At 43.0% G+C, this 18392-nt stretch overlaps 1 protein-coding gene across 1 annotated transcript in view; it reads right to left on the reverse strand.

Annotated features, from left to right (window-relative positions):
- Positions 1 to 18392, reverse strand: part of DNAI3 (dynein axonemal intermediate chain 3) — a 60420-nt gene that overhangs the window by 12231 nt on the left and 29797 nt on the right. Inside the window, exons 14-18 of the mRNA XM_084756371.1 lie at positions 17644 to 17717; positions 15582 to 15801; positions 13959 to 14046; positions 3660 to 3820; positions 2460 to 2523 (exon numbers count right to left, since the gene is read on the reverse strand). Of these exons, the coding sequence (XP_084612497.1) occupies positions 2460 to 2523; positions 3660 to 3820; positions 13959 to 14046; positions 15582 to 15801; positions 17644 to 17717 (607 nt within the window). The remainder of the gene's footprint in view (positions 1 to 2459; positions 2524 to 3659; positions 3821 to 13958; positions 14047 to 15581; positions 15802 to 17643; positions 17718 to 18392) is intronic.

Here is an 18392-nt window from a genome sequence, read left to right on the forward strand (position 1 = left end):
GTGATCCCATAGGTTGCTGTGACGATGACGTGAGTTTATCCACAGGAAGCGCTTGGCACAGGGCCTGGCACAGATAGCGCAGACTGTACAGTGTAAGGGTCTACTACGTGAAACAATTATGTCAGCCAATCGTCATTCGGACCTATGTTTCTTGGCTTGCCTCTTAGATCATGTGGAAATATTTGGTGTGGCCTTCCCTGCCCACCCCCCTTCCCACCACTCTCTTCCCCCGCCCCACCCTCCCCCCACCCCCACCCCCCCACCCCCACCCCCGACTCCCAGTCTCACTTGGGGTAATTAATTGCCTTTTAGAAGGTTGGTTGGTTTGTTTGCTTTCTAAGAGGATGGAATTCTCTCTCCTGCCTGTTAGGTAGAGTTGAGCAGAGCAGGAGGGAGGAAGCTGCCAAAGCTGCCGCTGCCTCTGCCTCGGCGTCACTCAGGGAACATCCCTGGTGTTTATAAAAGATGCTGAGTTGGAGCTCACAAGGAAAACATCTGCGGCCCACAGACCACATGTGAACAGAGCACGTGGGGGCAGGGCACACGCAGGGAGGCTGAGTACCAGCTCTCCCATCCTGCAAGCATTATTCAAAGGGACGAGCAGGCTGGCTCAGTGCTGCCTGTTCCACAGTGCTTGGCTGATGGCCTCCAAGGGTCTCTACAGCCTCGGGAGTTGAAGCTCTTCTTTTTGATGGGAATAAAATAAATGCCAAGGAACGACGAGCAACAAGATCACCCATATCTTACTGGCCACAAGTCCTGGCCTAGAGACCCTCACATCCCCCATGTTTTCCTGCTATATGACTGTTACCACACCTGCCTGCTATTCCCTACTGGCTCTCACCAGGCCACTGTGACTGTGCATCCTGCTTCCATTAGGAGTCCCACTGACAAACAGCCAGTCCGATCGACTCGGCCTTCACTCCCTTCCCGGGTTCTTCTTCTGAATATGGTTGGCAACTCTCATTAATACAAGCAAAGGTTTTTGCTCCCTGGACTCAGATGGCTGGCCCTTGTCCTGCTGTGGTTTGCCCCCAGATGGCTATGCTTTTAGCCCTGATTCTCCCTCTTCCTTCCTGTCTGCTGCTCTTTTGGGTTCCTACGTGCTCGTGCTTGCCCTTGTTGCTCTTTTGACAAGGAACATCTTTCCCCATCAAATCTATCTGAAAAATTTCCAATCCACCCTTTAGGACTCAGCTCAACTGTGGTTGAAAAGTGGTCCAAATGGGACCATTACTTAACAGCCCACGAGAGACAGATCTTCTCTTGATTTCTGCATCACTTTCTGTTTGGTTACAACCATAATACTACTATTTCTTTGCCTTTCCCAACAGGCCAGAAGAAGACACTTCCTAATCTATTATCACCAATGTCTGGTTCATAGCATAAGAATGGAATACAATTTATTTAAGAGAAATGGCTTTTTTCATGGTCATTCTCAAAAATTGTTTCAAAGGCTAGCTGTAAGAGGAGATGGGACTCCATGAAAATGTCTGACACCAGGAGGAATTCCTGTTTGCCAACACATCCAGTCCTCCACTGTGTGCCAAAGGAGTGAAGGCGACATAGTGTCTGATGTGTCTGACAAGTAGCAAACATACCCTGGATGCATATCCACAAATTATCTAATAAGTAGAGAAAAAACCCCAAGGCTCAGGAACATCAGAGAAGGAATGTAAAGACCCAAGGATGTAGTGAGGCAAAAGCCATCCTCAGAATACACATTGTGATCGCACGCTTGGTCTCACAACACTCCTGACTAATGGCATAACATCTGGGCAAGGTGGGACCTGTTGATATCCTGTACTGGGGACAAGGGAGAGAAGGCCCATGAGGACCCAGTGCCCCTGAGCAGCAGATGGTGGGTTTTAGTCAGGTAGGGGCTCACCAGACCCCACCACTTCCTGCATATCTATAGTTAATGGTGGCTGGGGGAGTTGTGACATCTCTTCAAGGATGCAGACACTGGAAAAGGAGCCCACACTGCCATAAATAACCATTAACCCAGAACCACGTAGGGAAGCCCAGTGAAACGTATTGGGCCATAAAATAAATAAACTAATAAGGACTAAGTGAGAGGATAAAGGGGATCAAAGGGAGCTGGAGGCAGATAGGAGAGGGCAAGGACTGAAAATGACAAAAATACATTATATATAGCTATCTGTCTGTCTTTTTTTTTTTTTTTTTTTTTGAGACAGAGTTTCTCTGTGTAGCCTTGGCTGTCCTAGACTCCCTTTGTAGACCAGGCTGGCCTCCAACTCACAGTGATCTGCCTGCCTCTACCTCCAGAGTGCTGGGATTAAAGGTGTGCACCACCACACCCGGCTTATACGTTTTGTATTTATATGTGTGTTAAAAAGCTGCAGTGAATCTCAATAGTATATATAATTAACATATGCTAATAAAACTTAACAGTAAAAGGAGGTCTTATTAACCACAGGTTAACCCATGAAACTTACCCATGAATCGTCCAGTTTCAGAGTCTCTCTCCATTTTCCAGTCTGTGTATATCACTTCACCTTCCTAGGGAGATAACAGCTTATGGGTAAATGCAAGGCTAAGTTCAGAGGAACGAGACCTGGGTTTCTGTGCTGAGACTGAGGGTACAATGGCAAATAAAAGCAACAGGTCACCTTAGTGACACAAGAACTCAGCGTACCAGGAGGGAAGAAAGGCTCAAACGTCTTACTTATTGGATTTCAAGATGATTTTGATTTCGAATGAGTATGTTCTATGTACACACAGTGACATGAGTAACATGGGTAGCTGAGGAGGCCTTTTATACATAACTGCTGGCTTTCCTAACTTGCTGAGGGTGAGCAGGGGGAGAGCAGGTGTGGGTCATTCAGTGATTTGTCCTCAGTGTTTAGCCAAGTGAGGACTTAGTAAAGACCTGGGACAGGATGGAGAGGAAGATGCATCATGACACTTACCTTTTAAAGCTGAGACTGACAAACATGAATCTCAATTCAGACTTAAGTATTATACAGTCTAGTGCTAACGTATGACTATTTTAAGGAGAAGGGATGACTATTTTAAGGGTCTAGCATGGAGCAAGGGATGTGACAGCCACATAAGTGGGGGGGAAGAGTCAGAAGTAGTGAGTGACAAGGGAGGGAGACAGAGGCCCTGCACGTCTCTTACAGACGAAGACATGGAGGCTGTTGACCAGCTCCAGGTCACCCATTTCAGGTTACCTGGAACTTGAGCTCCTCCTGCATCCTGTTCCACCTCTGGAATGCTGGGATTCCAGATGTGTACTATCAAGCCTGGTTTTTAAGGAATGCTGGGATTACAGATGTGTACTATCAAGCCTGGATCTTATGGTGTTGGAGGTGAGACTCAGGCCTGTGCATGTTAGGCAAACACTTGGCTGACTAGGCTACATCCCCAGCCCCTGTTAAGGAGTCTATGAAGCATCTAAGTTAAAAATCAAGGGCAGGTGGATCTCTGTGAGTTCGAGGACAACCTGGTGTACAAAATGAGTCCAGGACAGCCAGGACTACACAGACAAACCCTGTCTCAAAAAAAAAAAAAAAAAAAAGACCAAAAAAATTCTTAAATACAAATGAACATATTAAAACATGAAAACATGTATAGTAGGGGGTATAAACCGACAACAGGGGCTGCAATTTAAAAACCAGATAATTCAGTTTTACCTCTGTTCCCACAAAGAACTTCGTGCAGAAATCGTCTATGGGCTTGAGTATGTTGGCGAGCCCAGTATCCAGACTGTGGAAGGGGTTTATTTCTGCCGACTTTAGTATTTTTATCTGGTTTAATATCTTGTCTTTCAGAAGAACATGCATAGAGGAAGTACCTGTGTAGAGAGAAAGATGTTTAAAGTCACACGCTGTATTTTCTGTTGCTTGCCACACACATCTGTTCGATGCACTCCCTTCTGGGAACCAGTGAAGCGGAGAGAAAAGAAGGTCTTGGTGGACCTGCAGTGGGGAGAATTGAGCAGGCGGTGAACATCTGGTTAAGGGAAACCAATGGGTGGGAAACAACTACTTATAGTAACTAGCTGTTGAGGAGTGGTTGAGGAATGGAGGAAAAAAAGAAATATTAGCCCAGGCATAAGTTTCGGCCCCAACGGAAATGTCTTGTAGCCCAGGAGGACTTTATTTTTCTTCTGCTTTTCTTGTCTCTGTTACCTGCTCCTTGGGCCAACTCCAGTACTTTATTTAAAGTGAAGTTCAGTTTTTAAAAACTACACATTACATCATGATTTTCTCATCTTTTACAATCAATAGAGCTGTTAAGAACCACCAGAACAAGAAAACAAGCTAACAAAGAAATACAAGCAGTTCTGTATAACCTACAACAAAGCATACAACAAAAATCAATCATTTTACAAGCAATGGTCAGCATGACCTTATTATTATTTCTTAAACAATTCTCTGGAAAGTTTAATCATAAATTTCATTTGGCTAAAGCCCTTCTGTTTACATGATTGTCATAGCAACATAGCTTGAACTAAATGTTCAATACAAAAAGATTTGACTTACTTCAGTTACAAACCAACAGGTGTGCTATCCAAGCCTAGGCTAACTGCCAAGGGGTCCTCTATTGTAAAATATCTGTAAAGGATGATGTTTCAATCCCATCTCAAGGCAGATTCTAAAGAAAATTTTCTATAGCTAACAGCATCTAGCCAGGTACTGTTATGTCAAGGTCCTAATTTTCTTTCATGCGGTTTCTGCCTGACTACACACAACAGTCAGAGCCAAGATGAGACTCTCATTGTCTTAAACCTTTGCTCAGATGCTTTCTTCAACATTTGCTGTGGGAAAAAGTTTTCCGGTGTACATTTCACTAGGGCCAAGAAATAGAAAGACAGATTTAGGAGAAAAAATAGATTTCATAGCAGTTTTAGGCAAAATTACACCTGAATCATACATAATATTTAAAGCAGTGGTGATCAACCGGAGATCTCTGGAACTTTGTCAAGCAATGCCTCTACGACTTGTCATTGTGTCTCTGACACCTTCCCAATGTGGCGTTGATTAAGTCCAAAATTATTGTGCTTCAGTTTAGCAGGAAGCCCTATCCTTTCAGTCCAGCAACAACTAAGTCACAATATGTTACGTATTAGAGCTAAATGTGCTAGCAGCTATTCTGGAGGCTGAAATGCCAGGCATTTTCTTTCAAATATTTGGTATCATTTTATTTTAGAGAAGAGTTTTTACAGTTTAAATGTCTAAATATTGTTGAGCTTTGGAAAAATAGAGAAAAACACAAATCAAATAACGGAATGTATTTATAATGCAATGCCTTTCATAGATAAACACCATGGAAGCACTGCCATTTCCCTCCTTAGTGACACTTCTGTGGATACACATAAAACAGACTTTATGAAAATGGATCACATCCTGGGACTAGAGAGGTGGCTCAGTGGTTAAGAGCACTGGCTGCTCTTCCATAGGACCTGGGCTCATGGCATTTCACCGTCATTATTTGTATCTCTAGGACCAGGCAGGTGATTCAGTTCCTTCTTTGGCTTCTATGGGCACCTGACACACATGTGGTACACATTATACATGCAAGCAAAACACTCATACACAAACAAGTAAATAAATATTTTTAAATGGAATCATATTCTATTTTAACTTGAAGACTGTTTGTTTGTTCTCTTAGAGCAGGTTGGGGGAAGTTGAAGAGGTGGAAAGATAGGGGACCCACAAACTCTAAGGTATAAGCACCCAGAAAAGAGTGGGGTTTAAAATCTAATCTCTTCTCTTCTTCTTCTTCTTCTTCTTCTTCTTCTTCTTCTTCTTCTTTTCTCTCTCTCTCTCTCTCTCTCTCTCTCTCTCTCTCTCTCTCTCTCTCTCTCTCTGCATATGACCACAGAATCAGAGTACAACTTTAATGATCTGGTCTCTCCTTCAGCCACGCAGGTTCCAGTGATTGAGCTCAGGCCTTCAGGCTGATGCATCTTGGTGGCTCAATAAAAACAGGTTCACGCTATGGAGTCAAAGAGGCCAGAAAAAAAAAAAAGTATTTCCATCGATTGCATTTACTCAGACTGTATATATATATACACACACATATGTATATAAAATGTCCTATGAGGTAGCCTACCTCTGCTATACATTCCTTTTATCTTCTCATTTTTTTCCAGACAGGATAGAGACAAGTCAAGGCATGAACACACACAGTTATTTACTTGGCCAAGTAATAAACTGTGGCTTTGAGATTTTAAACACAGTCCATCAACACCAGAACCACTATGCTACTGCTAAAAAAGCATATGGCAGGCTCTAAAGGCTAGTCTAAAGGAATTCAAAAGCTATTCAAATAAAACCTTCCTCCTTAAAATACATAGAGAAGTCCTCATGGGGAAGTTGACCTGGTGTCTATCTACAGCCATCACCCTACTGACTAGTGGTCATGGCGCTGGAAGACACGGTGCATGCTACCAGAGGAGAAAGGAAACACCAACCCAGCTACAAACACTTCAATCAACGGTGACCTGTCCACACAATGTGCTGGAGCAATAATGGCACAACAATTGCTGAAGTAACCAATAACTATCTGATTATATTTAAGGCCCACTCCATGAGATGGAACCCATGTCTGACACTGCTCGGTTGTCCAAGAACCTGAGACTAGATAGGCCATGGACCTAGGGAAAAACCAAATGCTACTGCTCTGCTAAAGGAACATATTAACAAAATAAATTACTCCTAACGATATTCCACCATAGCCACAGATTACAGTCTTGCTCAGCCATCATCAGTGAAGCTTTCTCCTGCAGAAGATGGGAACAGATACAGACACACACAGCTGGACAGTGTGTGGTGCGGGGCCTTGGAACACCCAATCCTGAATGGAATGTCTCATTAAATCCCACCCTTCAGAGCTCACGGAACTTTGTGGAAGAGGAGGAAGAAAAATTGCAAGAGCCAGTGGGCACTGAGTCCACCAAGGAAGCAAGGTCTTCTAAACAGCACAGGGCTAACACACATATGAGCCCACAGAGACGGTGGCAGCAAACACAGGTCATGTAGAGCTCTAAGCTGCCTAGGATCCCAGTGCCGAGAAAGGAAGTAGACACAAGCCTCCACCCTTAACCCAGAAACTATGCCCAACTGACAACTGCTCACAAAGAAAAAAAAAAATAGTTTTCTCCAGTGGGGTCTCACCAGGTATTCAACGCACACTCAAGGAAGGCTCCATGCCCTGCAGTAGATGGCCAACACAAAAACAAACTCAGTGGCATTCTGGAGGTTTTTAAAAAATGCTTTTTGTGTGTGCTCCTCCTCCTCCTCCTCCTCCTCCTCCTCCTCCTCCTCCTCCTCCTTCTTCTCTCTCTCTCTCTCTCTCTCTCTCTCTCTCTCTCTCTCTCTCTCTCTCTCTCTCTCTCCCCCCTGTCCCCACCCCCCATCTGCATATGTTCCTTGTATTTTTTTTCTCTGGATCCTTTTTTCTGTTTCTTCTTCTTTTACTCCTGGTTGGTTGGTTTGTTCTAGTTGCCTGTTTGTTTTTAGTGAGAGAGAAAGAGTGTAGATTTGGGTACATAGGGAAGTGAGGAGATCTTGAAGGGGTCGAGGTAGGGAAAGCCATGATCATATGATATGAAAATATTTTTAATTAGAAAGCAATGCACACAAAATTTTTAAAAGTTACTGGATTAACTCTTTTGGGCTCTAAAAGAATGGGCAAAAGGTTAGTGGCCCTTAGTCACTAGATGGCGACAAAGTCCCAGGAAAACTGAGCAGGTTCAACAGGGGCTTGATTCATGGTCCAAGGAAGCCAGAATTCCATCAATAGGCAATGTGTCTCAGGGGAGTTGTGCGTGAACTCTACTGAACAGATCCAAGGCTGGCCAGAAGAGGTGCATAGCTGGCAGTGTGCCCAAGCTGCAAGTGAGGTCTAATAAAATTCTTGAAGCTGGTTACTCACACAGGAGGCAGGGAGCTGCCGATCTTTCTGACACCTCAGAATTGCCTGCAACATGAACATCAGGACAGTCTGCTTGGTCTCTGCTTGGAGCGTGTCTAGCTCTTCTATGGCATACTTTATCACAAATGCTTTTCTTTAAGAATAATATATAAAAATCACATAGTCCAGAAAGGAAATAAGGATGTTCTACAAGCTGCCCATTTTAAGTAGGCCTTTCCTTAAGTGAATGTAAATGTATTTTCTATCTGTCCCACCAGAATATTAGCTCTGTGAAAAACATCTTTTAGAAAATGTTTATTATTTTAAGTTATGTGCATATGGGTATGTGCACATGCAAGTGCAGATGCTCACTGAGTCCAGAAGAGGGTGTCAAAGCCTCTGTCCCTGGAGTTAGGCAGTTGGGAGCCAGATGACATGGGTGCTGTGAACTGACCCAGGCTCCTATAGAGAAGCAGTAAATGCTCTTGAAAGCTAAGCCATCTCTCCAGCCCCAAGACCCGTGTTTTTCACAGTTGTGTTCTCAGAGCCTGGGACTTTGTGGGAGTTTAAAAAATACTTATTGAATGTACCATGAACATAGTGTATGAAGCCCTAAGTTCACGTCCCAGCAGCATAGAAGAAGAAGAAAAACAACAAGAAGAAGGATAATAATAATAATAATAATAATAATAATAATAATAATAATAACAACAACAACAAGAACAAGAAGAAGAAGAGAGAGCTGGGCGTTGGTGGTGCACGCCTTTAATCCCAGCACTCAGGAGGCAGAGGCAGGTGGATCTCTGTGAATTCAAGGCCAGCCTGGTCTACAATGTGAGTCCAGCACAGCCAAGACTACACTGAGAAACCTTGTCTCAAAAAAAGAAAACAAAAGAAAAAGAACAAGAAGAGAAAAAGAAGAAGAAGAAGAAGAAGAAGAAGAAGAAGAAGAAGAAGAAGAAGAAGAAGAAGAGAAAATTAATTTTAGAATTTGTGTCTAAAGACAGAACTTCAAAATATTTGAAGCAACAGCTGAAGGACTGTAAAGAGAGTTAGACAAAAGGCACGAATCCTCAGAAGATCATGTGCCTTTCCCTCAGCAGTTGCGACAACCAGGAGACTGGGATCCAGCAAGGTGACTTCCAGTCTGTGGCTTCACCTTCTGCAGTTTCAGTTAGTTAGTCAAGGTCAACTGATGTCAGGAAACAGTAAATGGAAAATGTTAGAAATGATGAACTTTTGAATTCTAGTTGCATGGCAGTCTCCTTAGAACGATGAGACCCTGCACCGTCTGGCTGCACTTCCATCCTGCGCATGCCGGCTGCCCATTAGCCACTTAGCCACCTTGGTCCTCACACAGGCTGCTGTAGGGCTGCTGTACTTAAGCTCAAGTGACACCCACCCACCCACCTTGTGAGCCCCTTTTTAACTTACTAATGGCCCCAAAATGCGAAAACAGTGGTGCTGGTAATTTGGATGCACCCAAGAGAAGCTGTAAAAAATACTTTCAAGTAAAAAGCCGGAAACACAATCCAGTACTTCCAGGGACTGATTCATGGACTTTTTATTCCAGGATACAGTCATAAATCTGTACTTTCTTAATAGGACTGTTAACTTCTCACTTTGTCTCTTTTATGGAGTAAACCTGTGCTTCTGTGTTTTGAGTCAGTATTGTAGGTGTCGGAACACATCCCTCACAGATGGGAGCATGCTTGTATTGTTAGCTTCTTGGAGTTGGGGTCATGACCCTGCATCGTATCTGAGCCTGGGGGTGGGTACCACCAAAATTCAACAGAAGTCACACACCTTTAGCCTCAGCAGAGGCAGGTAGCGCTCTGTGAGTTGGCTTGTATAATGCGCTTCAGGACAGCCAAGAACACACAAGGGGGATCCTGGCTCAACCTCCCACCCAAAAGAGGGTCTTTGAATGAAAACTGGAAAAAAGCAATTCAAGATCAAATGCATAATTTGAGCATTTCCTGCAGTGCTCGCCTATGTTGCCTGTGACATGTGGCTTCAGTGCAGCCTTGGTCCCCAACACACAACAGTCACATCTTGTATTTCCAATACTGTCCTGCCACTTGACACCAACAAACGCTGCTGGAGACCCTTGGGCTCGGATTTGTACGCTGTGAGTTATAGTGGTTTTTTTTTTAACTGTACATTCAAAGCTTTCTACTCTTATGCAAACACGATGGTTTTGTTATGGAAGGTAAAATATTTCAGTACTTTTCTACTATTATTCCTCAACTGTTTGTATTGTGTTAAAGAAATAAACACATCTGTCTTCTCAACAGGCAATTTTGTTTTCATCTTTGATAAACTGCCACATTTTATATTTATGTGTGCATACTTACCACACACCAAAGGCTTGTTTTAAAAATGTTTGTTTGTGCTTTATTATCAGTAAATACTTGATTTTTATGTCATATATTATATATAATCATGTATGTATGTATGTATGTATGTATGTATGTATGTATGTATGTATATGATGTGTAGAAGCTTCTTGGGTGAAAGAGGACCACAAGTAAACACAATTGTTCTCCTCTGACCTCTAAGTACACCAGCACATCCAGGCAAACACTTGCAAAAAACAGTGAAAATGTAATGCAAAAGATCTTTAAAGAGTAATATGCTTGACCATGTAAACATACTTAAAAAGGTAAAATATATGTACATAAATATATAACATGTATAAAAGCATCCCCTGATTTCTCCACAATATAAAATCATCTCAAAGGATGCAGAAAAAGCTTTTGACAGAATTTGGCCTTGTTTGTCACATAGGCAAATGTTATCAGTATACTTAAATAGTCAGAGAAGTGACTTTTGTTGTTTTATAGCCCAGGCTGGCTTGGAACTCACTATGTAGCCCACAGTGGCCCTGAACTTGAAGCCATCTCCCTGTTGAGGTCTCCCAAGTGCTAGGGTTATAGGTGTTATCTACCATACCCAGCCTGGGCAAGTGACTTTTGATAAATGCGCACATCAGCCAGTGGACAAAGGACAGTGTTTCCAACAGGAACACACCTATAACAAGAAGCTGGGTCCATAACTTGTATAAAAGTAAACTCAGAAGAGACTGTAAGTCTGAAGGAAAAACACTGGAAAATGCTTAGGAAAAAGGTTTACAGCCACGGGTTAGGCAAAGATGTCTTAGCTTGCAATGCCAACATTTACAATGCACAAAAGAACCAATTGATAAATGAGCACACAGGGACACTACTAATGGGGTGTGGCCATACAGTGAAATATTAGTCAGTGTGATGACTAATCCTGCTGTCAACTTGACTCTTCAGCTGAAACATTGGCCCCAGCAGAAGGACACTTGGGCATGTCTCTAGGGCATTTTATTAATTGCCTACTGTGGGCGGTACCATCCCTAGGCAGGTGGGTGTGGGCAGTACAGGAAACTGGCTAATCATGGGCCTGGTAAGCAGCATGCCTCTGGGGTTCCCACCTTCAGGTGCTTGCCATGGGTTCCTACTCTGGCTGCTTTGGATGCTGGACGTTCCTCCCCAAGGTGCTTTTGGCCCTGGAGTTTTATCACAGCAACAGAGAAGCAAACTATGCTGTCTGTAATGAAAATGAATGAACCAGGGGTATAGATAACATGGATAAATCCATAAGTAATGTTTGTTCCCGATTAAAAATGGCCAGCCACTGACTGTGGGAATACACACTTGTAATCCTAGCAGGAGGGAAGCTGAGGCAGGGGGATTGTGAGTGTGAGGCCTGCCTGGGCTACATAGTAAGAAGCTGCTTCCTCCAAACAAACAAATATAACAGCCAGCTAGAAATGAAAGTGCATGCTCGGAATAATTTATATAAAATTGTACAAGATGCGAACTAATGTGGAGTGGCAGGAAGTTAGGACAGATGACAAGGGGAATACTTCTGTGAGAGCCAGGAATGTGCTCAACACTGTGGCTGTGATGTGTTTCCTGCAGGGCATGTGTGAATCATCCAAACTCTTTACTGATGTACGATATACCCTATTTCCATTATTCTACAATAAAAAGTCCACACACTGTAAAAAGTGCAATAATACCTAAACTGGATAGAATATTCATATCTTCATGACTACTTGTGTTGACCCAATTTGAAAATAGGGTGCTGGGGCAGATGCTCCCATCTGCAACTTGAAGACTTCCAAGGCTGGGGCTGCAAGTTGGAGGCACCTCAGAGTACATGGGGAATTCCAGGCCATCCTGGGCTCCTCAATAAGAAAAAATATACTAAGATATTTAACACAGGCAATCTCTTGATAAGTTGCATTAACATCTCTCGGCCTTGGTTTTCCTAATTTCAGGACATTAATGAAAATTTCCAGCTTGCAGGCAGTTGCAAGCATTGGCATCTGGTTCTAGTCACTGCATTAGCCTCATGGTGAGACCTTCATGAATGTTAGATGAAGGGAGGCACATGCAATATTAGCACAGTCCCTGACCCACGGAATGAAGACAGGTATGCTATTAGCACAGTTCCTGACCCACAGAATGAAGACAGGTATGCTATTAGCACAGCCCTTACCACATAGAAAGAAGACCTGACCCACAGCTGGAACTCAATTATAATCTAATCTAAAGCAGAAGGGAAGACTTGGCAGTTTCTCTTAAATCCAACAGATCAACCAAAAGGAAACAAACATGCTATGGCTTTAAAATGGCCCCAAACCCAGGTTCCCCTTTCCCCCCAGCACAGGTCCTAAAAGGGGGATGGGGCAGGGGTGAAGAAAAGAAAAGAAAGAAAGAAAAAAGTTTTCTTAGATCTCAAACCTTGGAAATGTTACAATAGAAGCTTTTGGGGGCATGGAAAATGTATGAAAATACTTCAATTGTTGTTCAGTCTTGTGCCTTCCCAGTGTGCTTTGCTCTCCGGGAGGAGCTCCAGCTAACCTTTATTTTTAGAGCTTTGAGAGCTTGTGTGCAGCCTTCAGTCATGCTCCAAAGGAGCATGGGTTGAGCCAGGCTAGATTTAACAACCAATTTCCTTTTTTTTTTCTTTCTTTCTTTTCATCCAGTTTAATTTAATCATGTCACTGTGTAACTATTAATTTAAAAGTTATAATTTATGGAAATTTGTTTCTCTGTGTTTCCATTTATTCTGTTATGTCAGAGATAAGTTTCATTCTATAAAATTATTTTTGGACACATCACATTCCTCAGGTGGGCTTCATTCACTTAACTTTTATTTATATGTTCTTTGAATATTTCAGAGTGCTATACACAGGTTTGTTTGTTGGTTTTTGTTTCGTTTTGTCTTTTATCACATCCTCATCTTTATGGTTACTATTGTTTTGATGAGGCATGACAACAAAAGCACTTGTTCACTCACCCTTTCAGACAACAGTCCATCCTCTAAAGCAGTTAGGGAAGTGAAACAGCACAGCCACCTAGAGGCAGGAGCTGATGCAGAGGCAGAGGTGGAGGTTGGTGGGGGGATTGGGGCCTGGGGGGGGAGGGAGGAGGGGTGCTGCTCATTGGCTAGCTTGGCCTCCTTATAGAGCTCAGGACAATCAGCCTAGCAATGGCAGCTCCCACAATGCACTGGGCCCTCCCCCAGTTAATCACTAATCTTAAAACACACCCTACAGGCTTGCCTATAGCTCCATCTTATTGGAGCATCTCCTCAGTTGGGGTTCCCTCTTGTCTGATGACTCTGAGCTGTGTCCAACTGACATCATATCACCCAGCCCTCAGCCTCTCCTAGACACCTCCCAACTGTACCCTACCTCACCTTACTAGACAGACAGATAGACAGACTCACTCTCTCTCTCTCTCTCTCTCTCTCTCTCTCTCTCTCTCTCTCTCTCTCTCTCTCTCTTTCTCTCTCTCAGTGATTACAGAACCAAATCAGTATCCTTTTGCACCATCTGTGTCCTGATGGCTTCAGTACAGGCTCTCTCTTATAAAGAGATATAAACTCTCATGGCGAACTTCCACCTGGAGGTTTCATTAGCTGACTTCTTTCCATGAATCAGACTGTTCTAGTCAGGAACTCACCTTAGACACGAATGGAAAGGAATGCTCCAAGAAGCCCTTTTAATAGACAAAGCAGTTAGTTACCTTGTATTTTGCAAAGAAGAGGGTCTTCGCCCAGGCTCAACTTGGTTGGACAGTGGTCTAAGTTTGTTTCACCCTTAGACAGTTTTATCTTTTGGAAGAAAATAAAAGAAAGGTATATTCTTAGAAAACTTTTGAAAAAAATTTTTTAAAATTTTGTTTTGTTTGGCCTGTCACTTCTGCTCCTAGGTTATATGAAACCTATACTGCCCCCTCCCCATTTATCCCAGTTGTTTTTCCCCATGAAAAGCACCTAATCCATATTTCTTTTGTTTTATTTTGTTTTGTTTTCCAGACAGGGTTTCTCTGTGTATCTTGGCTGTTTTTGACTCACTTTGTAGACCAGGCTGGCCTTGAACTCACAGCAATCTGCCTGCCTCTGCCTCCCTGAGCACCGGGATTAACGGTGTGAGCCACCACACCTAACTCTAACCTGTATTTCTAAAACCATGCAACCAAGGGAAGCTTGCCTGGGGACACATTGCCCAGTCCCAAAGTGTTATTTTCTTTTTCTTTTTTTTTTTTTGTATGTTTTATATTGTATTTTACAGCTCACTTTTATGAGTTGTGATATAAGATAATGCTTTAGTCTCTTGTTCCCTGAGTTTCCCAGTAGGATGAAGCTTCAGGAAGGTATCTCGCATTATCTGGATGGTCGCTGTTCCCATCGGGGACACACTTTACCGTGAATGACAGAAGTAGCCCTGTGTCTGCATCATGCATGCATGGCTGGAATGATGACCGGCCATCAGGTTTCCTCCTGCATGGCTACCTCCCCAGTTTTCTCCCTCTGGATCTTTATCCACTTACTATGCATTTGTATATTCATTTGTTGTGCTTTAACTATTCACAGCTCAGTAAATCTTGCCCTGGACAACTTCTTTTCTTTCCTTCTTTTAGATTTATTTTACGTGCATGGGCGCTAGGCCCATATGTACGTCTGTGCACAGTGTGCTTGCGTGGTGCTCACAGAAGTCAAAAGAGGGTGACAGATGCCCCAGAACTGGAGTCAATGGCTGTGAGCCACCATGTGGGTGCTGGGAACTGAACCCAGCAGCAACTGCTCTTAACCACTGAGCCATCTCTCCAGCTCCTACTCCAGACAGTTTCTAATATTCTCCTTCCTGGTCTTTCCCAGTTACTTCAGAAACATTCTCACCCCTTCAAGCTCCTTTTCTGGGAGCAAACACCCAGTAATGTCGATGTGATATTCATAAATCAAAGGAAGAGGCACATATTAAGTTTGGAATATGAATTACACATTCTAAAGAAGAGGCCTCCCCACCCTCCTCTCACATGTACCCATCCCCAGCTGCAGCCGTATTATCCTAAAGGCGAATTGCTGACTCAAGTTAAATACAGATGGCTTCTTATTCGATAACGTCTCAGTTCCCTATAAGTATCATTTCTTACTACTGATATCCAAAACGTGCACATTTTTTTCCCTACAGAAGTGGGGGAAATCAACTTCCTGGGAGCACCTAAGTAGCTACCAGTTTTCAAGGAATCAAGGTGCAACTAAAGAATCACCACCCGGCCACAACCTTCATTTGGAGGGTGGGAGCATGGGTGTCATTTCTGCCAAATGTTTGGTGTATAAGGCGGCCCCAAGCCCACGGCACTTACTCTAGTCAGGGGTTTCCAGGAGAGATCTAGGTGCAAGAAAGTCGAGGGCACATCAAAGGGGATTTCAATGGTGTCTTCTTTCTTCTTCTCTGCCGCTGGTTGGTGGGAGTTTGTGTTATCGTTGGGTGTGCCTGTGCCTGTGGTTGCAGCTGCAGCTGCAGCTGCAGGTGCAGCTGTGCTTGGGGGTTTTTGAGGTCGGATATCCCAAAAACATATTGTGCTAAAAGAAAACCCATTCCATTATTAGTGGATTTTTTTTAAAAAATTAAGAACAAATGAGAGGCAAAATATCAAGACACCACAGGAGACACAGCAACAGCGTACTGTTTCTGAAATTTATAAAATGAGGCCATTCTGCACTTCACTTTCTAGAAGATTTGGTTTTTAACTCTGTGCGCTCGTGTGTGGCTGCCTGTGACTTTGTGCATGTGAGTGTCCTGTCCACGGAGGCCAGAGAAGAGCCTCAGACTTCCTAGAGCAAATGTTGCAAGAGGTGGTGAGCTGTCTCCTGTGGGTGCTGGGAACTGAACCCGGGGCCTCTGCAAGGGCGCGGGCCGGTACACTGTCAGCATTCCTACACCGTGTTTCATAACACATGGGGATTCAGTTTGGAAACTGATGACTTTAAAAAGGAATATAAGTGCTTTATCAAGATAGGACTTGTGTAAAAATATGCTCATCCATTAAAATATACATTTTAATGGTGGTTGTTAAAGTCACCAATGCCTCTCTTCTGCCCCACAGCTTCTGCTCCTATAGGCTCCCCTAGCATAAGGTGTCTTTATTTCTGTTGGGGTCAAAGTTTTTTTTTTTGTTGTTTTGTTTTTGTTTGTTTGATTTTGAGTCAGAATCTCACTACATAGCTCCATCTGTCCTGGGACTCAGCATGTAGACCAGGCTAGCCTCAAATTCACAGAGAACATTCTGCCTCTGCCTGCCAAGTGCTGGGATTAAAGATGTGCACCGACATATCCAACCTCAAAGATTTAAAAATATAGGGCCTCACCATAAAGCTCAGACTGAATTTAATCCCTAACTCTCAGCTTCAGCCTTTTGAGAGCTTTGTGAGCTGCAAAGCTGTTTTTAAGAGCAAATTTATTTCGTATTTGGAGCCTAGGTAAGCATTCCTTACAAATATTACATTTCCCACATTGTTATGCTTATTAATTCTATAAACTGGTAGATATAGAATTTCATCGAAATGAGTAGCCTTCAAATATAGCCAATAAATTCTAACAACACTCTTCAGAGATGCACATCAGAAAAGTAGGTGCTCTTGTACTTTTAAGAGGCCTTACTGGTACACGTGACAACCCTCGTATCTGTGACATAAACTGAATGCAATCAGTGCAGCATAAAGTTACAAATATGGAATGTGAAGAAGCACAATAACTATGGATAATGCGCTGCCCGACGCCTGCAGCAAAGCCCAGTTAACTCTTTTGGTTTCCAGAAATAATTTTCTATACTATCATCATCATCACCATCATCATCATCACCACCACCACCCCCGGCACTATCATCATGTGCACGATGTGTCTGAGCACCGGGACAGACGTGCTGTGGTGCATGTGTAACAGTCAGGGGACAACTTTTGAGAGTCAGCTCTTTTCTTCTATCCTGGGCTCTGGGAGTTGAGCTTAGGTTGTCAAGCTTTTCTGCCAAGGGCTTTTTCCAGCTGAGCCTTCTTGCTAGCTCCTGTTTTCAATCCATCCCCATAAAAGCTCGTTTGATTCTCTTTGTTTCCTTGTAGCCCTGGTTGGCCTGGAACTCGCTTCGTAGACCACATGTGGCCTCATACTCATAGACCTTGGCCTGCTGGAGTGCTGGGATTAAAGGCACAAGCCACACTGCTCCTGGTCAAAAGTCGGTTTTGTTTTAAATGGCAGCAATACCTTAACCAGCTATAATCTATCTATGCAATGCTCCTTCAGTTACTTTAGGTTAATTAAGAGTTAATTAGGTTTAATTAATTAAGGAAGCACTGGTTTTAGAAACCATCCAAAGTAAAAAGAACAAGGCGTGAGAAGAGTTTCAGGTGGTGCTTGAAAGTGAGACGTACCAGTCTGCTGAGCACGTGACGAGCTGACAATTTATCCCACTCCGATTTTCAAAGACGGAGCCCATTCTGTTAATCTGTTTAAAAATTTTTTAAGAAAAGAAAATTCTGTAAACTAACAATACTAGGTTTGTCCCCTCTAAGGCTGGCTCTGGCCTCGATATCCACAGGCACGTCACCCGAACTACATAGGTAAGATTTTCAAAGCATAAAATCTATTACTACAAAGGTAAATTCTGAGTATCTAGAAATAATTTTTCTCATAGCTATTTTCCCTCAAAATTTTTTCTTTTAAAACTGTCACGACCCCTCCAGTGGAGTCTGTATGACAAAAATTACCACAAAACCCGAGGCGATGATCCATACCCAAGGGAGAGCCTCTTAGAAACAGGTCTGATGTCCCTGCCAGGAGTAACTGATTACAGCTCTTCTTTTTTCTCATTGTTTTTGAGCATCCTGACTATTTCTGCCTTTGTTTTCACTTTCTTATCAAGAACTTTTCAGATGTAACTGTGTTGCTAGGAGACCCTTAGCTTAAAACTGCAGCCAAGGGTCATTCAGACAAGTTCACCACTAAGTTTTGTTCCACTTGTTAATAAAAACATGGCCAAGAATTAATCATAGTTCATATTATGACTTACAAGTAAAGTGTTTAAGTAAGCTCCATATAGTGGCAGAAGAACTAAAAAAACAAAAAACAAAACAACAACAACAAAAAAACTGTCCTGGCTCACAGATGTTTGGCATAATGA

This window comes from Acomys minous (genome assembly GCF_964271855.1).
Source record: "Acomys minous genome assembly, chromosome: 14".
Classification (NCBI taxonomy): Eukaryota; Metazoa; Chordata; class Mammalia; order Rodentia; family Muridae; genus Acomys; species Acomys minous.